The sequence below is a fragment of the Strigops habroptila genome, chromosome 12 (genome assembly GCF_004027225.2).
Source record: "Strigops habroptila isolate Jane chromosome 12, bStrHab1.2.pri, whole genome shotgun sequence".
In the NCBI taxonomy this organism is placed as follows: Eukaryota; Metazoa; Chordata; class Aves; order Psittaciformes; family Psittacidae; genus Strigops; species Strigops habroptila.
The window spans coordinates 16114425-16121522 of NC_044288.2; the positions used below are offsets into that span (position 1 = coordinate 16114425).

Below are 7098 nucleotides of genomic sequence, written 5' to 3' on the forward strand. Positions count from 1 at the left end.
AGAAGTGTCCAGAAGGCAAGGGCTGGTCAACAGCCTGTCACTGCTTTGATGCTTCTGACTTGTGAAGGAAGGAAGGACAGGAGAAAACCATGGTGTTGCACACACTTGAAATGTCCCAGGAGACAACACAGTTCCCATCTGCAGAGCAGCTGTTGTAAACACTGAGGATTTACCCATCAAATTCAAGTTTGGAAATGTGCCTGGATGTTTCCAAGGAACCTGAGAAAAGATGTTTCTGTTTCTGGACAATCAAAAGTATCACATTTCCTGGCTACAGCAAGGATCTCTAAACTGAAAAATGTGCAAAAGTGTTTTACCAGGAGTGGGCACATCCCAAACAGGGGTAATCAGAGAAACTCTTTTCAGCACTGCTCTATTTGCATGTGTTACAGATTGAGAAGGAAAATCTTTTCCCCAGTTTTCCTGGCGTATAACCATCAACACTCTTGCTAAGTCCCCTTCCAGCTTTGGGAAGTGAGACAAAAGCACCTGTTGGCACCTACTTGGCTTTACTTACACTGGCAGGTGTGTTGGAGGAGTAACAGGGGACAGTGTTGGATCAAAATGAACCTCTTTCAGCTATAAAAAATTATCATACCTCCCACCCTTGCTCCTCAGAGGGTGATTACACCGCATGAATCTTCATCCCAGGCACACTAAAGTACTGCTGTTTGCTCACAGACATCCACTCACACCCAGCCCAACTATTCACAGCTTTACTCTCCCTGTTAATAAAATAATAGATAGCATTAACAGCAGTTCTTTCAGCTTCATGTTGCAGATCCCCCCAAGGAGAGCAGAAGGAATTCCAGATGACAACAGGGAAACTCTCCATCACTTCCGAAGCAAACTCACAAAGGTTGTTTATGGCAGGACAAAGCATCCTCCAGAGCCACATTTGGACAAGGGTCTCCCTTGGACACTGGAGGAGCTGCCGACTGAGCTGAGATTTCTGTCTCATAAACAACTCCTTGAATTGCTCTTGGCATTGACTTTTTCCTGTTCAGCTAATTAAAAATCTGTCTTTGAGTCATAAGCCCCCATTAGTAATAATTTGCTTTGCACTTCTCCAGTGATTTATGGCCGAGATATCAAAGTGCTTTAGAAACATTAATTAATCCTTTAAACCCGAGGGACTGATGCACACTCCACAATGCACCATTGGTGGAGTAAACGTAGGAAATCCCCAGGGTTTACTCCAAACTGCAGGCAGGGAGAGCGGAAAGGAGCAGCATCTGACCCAAGGAGCTGGTTTCGGCTGCCTGCCTGCAATCAGATGTGCAGTCAAAATAAGAGCACTGAATGTGCAGCCACAAGCGAGCTCAAGGCACCTCCAAGCTCTTTGCTCTGCCACAGCAGTTCTTGCTGCTGCTCCTATCTGTCTAGGGAGAAAAAGGGAACTGTAACACTCTAGTTCAGCTCTGCGGATCACACCAGGAAAGGCATGTGTGGACCAAAGCCATCTTCACCCAGAGCCCTGCAAGTGGCAGTGCCAGGGTGGTTAATCAAAGCCACGCTCCTCATGCTAACAAATGGATTTCCCTTGCCATCCTGCCCATTTCTCCAACCTGCTTCTTGCACAAAGTCACTTTTTCACAGCTTGCAGTGCAGACCCAAGGCTGTCTCCCACACCTGAGATGCAGCTCCACCCTTTGCCAGCAATCAGGATTGTTACCTCCATTGGCTTCCAAGAGGCTTTTATCTTTGTGCACACCAATGAGCCATTTGCCACCTGGTGTTGTCCCCGTGCTTTCAATGTTGTCACCATAAGACTGCAGGGTGCAGCTGGCCGTGCAGCGTGGTGCCAGAGGTGGGGAAAGGTATAAAGGTGCCAGCACAGGCCACGGGATCTCTGAATGCCTGAGAAGTGTCCCGTTTCCTCTTTGTTGTCCCCAGCAAAGTATCACCTTGAACATGAAGGCAACTGGTGCTTTCCTGCTCTTCTCCCTGGCACTCTGCTGCTACCAAGGTGAGTGCAACAATTTGCTCAAGAGCCATTTCCTCTCCTTGCTAAAGCTCCCAGGTCTGCTTCATGGGAATATAAGCCTGGGAATAGGCCAGCTGGTGCTGGGACCTTGCTGTGGCCCTGGGCAGGGAATACCGGAGAATGCTGCAATGGCTAATGTGGATTAAACCAGTGGTCCATGAGCAAACCTAAAGCAAAGAATTTAAAAGGGTGCCTGGTACCTGCTCTCAAAGATGAGCAGACCTGCTGGGCTGACACTCTTCCTTCAGGGCTAGGACTTGGCCTGGAGCTGGTGATTTCTAGGACAGTGCGGTTCTTTTGGAGTGAATAGGTGCTATTCTGGTTTTAAAAAAGAAAATCCAAGAAGACAGGAAACGCATCTGTGCAAGGCAAAATGCAGCTCTCACTACCAAAGTCATCGTTTAAGCCAACTGTGTTTTCAAAATCCCATATGGTGCAGAGGGATAAGAACATGAGCTGCTGCTGCTCTTCAGGTCTTGCTCACCAGGCGTTTCTGCGTTAGTGGATTCATTTGGAGGAGGAGGGTGCTTCTGAAACAAGTCCTCCATCATTCTATTTACTGTGCCATTGCAGAGCTGTCTCAGCACAAAATCTGGACTCATTTCAGTTGAACTGAGCATGTAGTGAGCTACAGCTTCTGTGCTAGTCCAAAGTAAAATCCCTGAAACATTAAAAGTGTGGCTATCAGGTCCTCAGCATCAAAACGTTACACTCTACAGACCCACTGCTATTGGGCCACACTGGTTGTTAATATAGATGTAGTCTAAATCCCCCATGTAGCTGAATTCTGGATCTATAAGCAAGCCAAAGTCCCAGCTTGCTCTCTGAGGTGTGAGACCTCAGGGTCCAACTATTTATCCTTCTAGTAGAGACCTACAATTTATCTTTTGCTCTGCTTCCTTGTGGTACAAACCCATTGACATCCGAAAATCACCCTGTATTTACTCCAGCACTGGTCCAGCATCAGCAGGACCCATGGACATGTGATAAGAGATAACAAAATCCACCTTTGCTCCCTGGCAGCTGGAAGGGAAAGTTACTAGCAGTGCATCTGGCCTTGCACCATCACGGTGTTTCTGCCAGGGGAAAGAGGCAGATGCAGGAGGGAGGGACCATGCTGCAAAGTAGGGGAGATCCAAGGGAAGAAATGGTTTGCTGGGACAAAGGTGTTTGAGTGAAGACATACAGTCTTCAGCCTAAAGCATCTTTACTAGGTCCACCTTGAAACCAGCCTGAGTGATGGGTGTTAAGTAGTCTTCTCTCTCCACTCTTTCCTCAGGAAACGCCGAGATGGATGGAGCTGCTGACAAAGAAACAGAGGTGAAGGCTCCTACTTTTGTGTAGTACAAGGGTATGCCCAGGTCTAGTGAGACAGCACTAACCCATACACTGGGGAGCTCACTGTAGTATAATGAGCTGCTGGGTTGGGAGCCCAGAGATGCCAGTGCCTGGGAACTTCTTTCCACCTGCTGTGCCACAGCAAAATCCCAGAGATAGCACTGGTTTCCCACTGCACTTCCTCACACTCGGTGGAAAAAACTGTTAATGAAGAACTGAATATTGCTATTACCTGCAATGAAGATCAGAGCTCCCCTTTCTCTCTGGCTTGCAAGTGCAAGGGCAGGTATTGTTGGGCATAAATATGAAAACTGTGAAAAACATGATCAGGCACTGCCCATGGAGCATTACTTACCCAATATTGTTACTCCTAAGGGTGTGCAGCAGTGCCCGGTAGAGTTCAGCTGGCCAGGGGCTGGTGACAGGCAGTCACAGTAGTTTAAAGAGCTCATAACAGAGCTCTGGGCAAGTTGTGATGGGTTATCAAGGTATACAAAATATGTGAATGCAAAGGACCTTTGGTAAACTGAAAGCATGTTTAATATTTCCAGCATTACCTTTTTGTGTCTCCAGGCAGCTTGTGGCGATTATTACCTAAGAAATAGTTGCACAAAGATCTTCGACCCTGTCTGCGGCACAGACAACGTCCTGTACAGCAACGAGTGTATGTTGTGCTTTCAGAACCTGTGAGTACCTGGACCTCCTGCACATCTAAATACCACACAGACGAGGGCTACATACATCTGGGATTTCCTAGAAAGCAAGCTGTTTGCATGCAGCTGGGTGGAGCATGGGCAGCGAGCCCAGCACATCTGGCACGGATCTGGCCTCCAGCGCGGATGCTGCACCCGCTGCTCCAAGCGCATGGACTCTGCCTGTGAAATAGGTTTCACATGAGCTGTCCACAAGCAGGGACCACACGGCCAAAATCTCCCCTCACCTGCAGCTGCCAAACTGCAGTGAATGCTCAGACTGCGCTGGCGGGTGCCCAGGAACTCAAATAGCAAAGTTCTCAAAGCCTGCCCAGATCAAGCATGCAGGCAGAAAAACGTTTTTCCAACTGACCTCAAATGCATGATAGCTGAGGAAAAAACTATGTTTTTTTTACCCCAGTAATTTATAGCTGAGCTCTGCTTTCTGTTCTTCTCTGCATATGAAAGGATACAATTTGGGTATTTTTAAGAATGAGCCTTATATTTAATCTGTGTTGGTGCCAGATTGCACTGTTTTAGCAGAAGGCCAGGTCCAAATGTTAGCAACATCTCTGGCAAGACTTAATTCATTTAATCTGGCTTGGGCCCTAGCTAATTTTGAGTATATTTATACATTGGAAGTGCTCTGTGTCAGACAAATGAAGGAATTACTTCCAACTCAATGCTATTAGGTGGATCAAAAATCTCTGTTGGGAAGATTGAGTCTTATTTAGCCAGCTGTGCCAGTCTGTGGGGTTAAGGGAGCTTCACCCTTGACTTTACCTGGTGGAAGCAGGGATTCTGGGTGATCAGGCTCACACATCCATCTGCCATCAGCAGAGACATTTCTAACAGAAGCTCAAATTCCAGTTTTTCTATCCCTGGATGAGTGGGCTTGTGAAGCCAAATTCTGCTTTTAAGAGCAGCTCTGCAGTAACAAGAACAGAGTCCAGATCACCAGGAAAAAAAAAGCTTGGATAAAAACTGTTGGTCTGGTTGTCTCCTCTTCCCTTCATTAAGCCAGGCTGCTGCCCCATATTCTGCTCCCGGCCTGTTCAAATGCTGGGTTTGCATTTACAGACGATGCAGTCAGGCAGAGACATGCTGAGTGGGATCTCCTGAACAAAGGCACCATGGTTAATGACCCAGCGCGCATGGCAGGGTGGTAATGACCATGCTGGAAGCCAGCAGCCCAGCACCAGCTGCCGGCTGTATTGTGCAACAGATGGGGGTGGGAGGTTCGTCAGACACAACATCATTAGGGCTTTGGCCATGAACCAAGAGTGGGGTAAAGAGAGCAAGGAAGGCTTTAAAGCCAGCTACTCAGGGAGCAAAGTGGCACTGAGGATGCTACATCCCTCCCTGGTGCAGAGCCAGAGGTGATCACAAGAAGGAAAGTTTGGGGTATAGAAAGAAAAAGACTGAGCCAGTGGTGTATCCAGAGCTAGCCAAGAGTCAGGAGGGAAGGAGTGGACAAGAAGCTGGCGCTGACACCCGCTTTGCATTGACAAGTGCTTCATCCCTGGACTTCTTCAAACTCCCATTTGAGCAAGTTCTAAGGAGCAACTGGAACTGTCCTCTTGCGGGTCAAAGCCCTGAACTTTGCAGCTCCCCTATAACATTCCCAAGCAAAGAAGTTTTGGGATTAGGAACAACAGCCATTTGGTCTCCTGGTCAGGGCAATCTGGGCCAGGCAGCAGGAGTTTGAACCTGCCTGGTGCTAAGTGTCTCAGGGGAGAGATAAACGGAGCAACCTCATCTATATAGCTTTAGTCCATGGGGAAAAGTCGGGTAGCCGAGAGGCAGATGAAGTGTCATTTGCAGTTCTGTGTGTGCAGCCAGTCTGACAAGAGCTGGGGGCCTGCAAGGAGTCTGGGAATTACTACTGAGAGAGCATCTGGCTGGTCCCTGTGGCACCAGAGTCTCGCTTGTCGCCTTTGGTCACTTCACTGTGACCAGCGTGCAAAATGCTTTTTGCAAAACACAAAACAGCTCGAAAATCATCAAACCAGCGTTTCTCTGCGCACCTGAGAAATGGGTTTGTCTTTCCAAGGAAGAGAACATCATGATTCCACATGAAAATGGAACAATTCAGAGTAATTAAGTTCACTGCAAGGTAAAAAATAACAGCAATTTTTTGCAGGTATCCTTTTAGTATTTGCCTCGATTTTGCTGTAGAGGCAATTGGGAGGGGAGGCTGGGAGAGGCCCAAGTCCAAGCAAGACACAATGGCAGGCATTTGCCTGTAAAAACCTACAAAACAAAGCCATAACGTTTATCATCTGCATCCAGACAGGGATTACAGGTGTCTTAGTGCTGTCCTACAGCACAGAGGTGAATTATTCTGCCAGGAGGTGTCAGAAATCACCAGCTCTTGAGCTTATTTGAACCAATTAACACATGTCTGTAGTAACCCTGGGCTCCCTGTCAAGACTATGTGGCCTTAGTTATTTTCCTTCCTTTCTTTCTTCCTTCCTTCCTTCCTTACTCTCTTTCTTTCCTTGTCCTCCAAGCCGGGGTCTTCTGTGTATCAGGGACCTGAAGTCATCCTCTAGCATGTTTTTATGTCTTTTTCAGGCAAAGAAACGCTAATGTGCGCATAAAGAACAGGGGAATGTGCCAGAAGGCCTCTCCACGCTCCGACTCCACTCAAAACTAAAAGGTACAACTGTTCCAGAGAAGATAGCACAAAGCTATCCCTCACCTCTACAACCTCCTAATAAAATGGGAGCATTGCCATGTCTTGCACTGGGATTTCTTACACACACAGCAGTCCCCTTTTCCCTGACATTTAAAATACCTTCCTAATAAATAGAGTTTATTTTGGTAATGTCCATAGGAGCTGAGAGAAAATTACTGTTGGAGCCCCAGAGACAAGGCTAAGACATGCCCTAGGAGAGGGCCGGGCTCCAGCATAACAAAGAGGCTCTCTTTTGCATCAAGAATTTTGATTTCCTTTCCAGCATCCAAGCAATAAGAGATTTTAGCATTCTCATGACTTGCAATTCCATTTGTTAAATATAGGGCATCAAATCCCTTACTCCACAACTTTTGCCAGGAGGAAGAGCCCAACAAGTCAGC

At 47.3% G+C, this 7098-nt stretch overlaps 1 protein-coding gene across 1 annotated transcript; it reads left to right on the plus strand.

The window, feature by feature from the left end:
• The first annotated feature begins 1914 nt into the window (after window positions 1–1914).
• LOC115615564 (pancreatic secretory trypsin inhibitor-like) lies at window positions 1915–6769 on the plus strand. The gene is made up of 4 exons (XM_030503863.1): window positions 1915–1969; window positions 3267–3307; window positions 3899–4011; window positions 6595–6769. The coding sequence occupies exons 1-4, from the start codon at window positions 1915–1917 to the stop codon at window positions 6674–6676; spliced, it is 291 nt and encodes a 96-aa protein (XP_030359723.1). The 3' UTR covers window positions 6677–6769.
• Window positions 6770–7098: the final 329 nt, after the last annotated feature.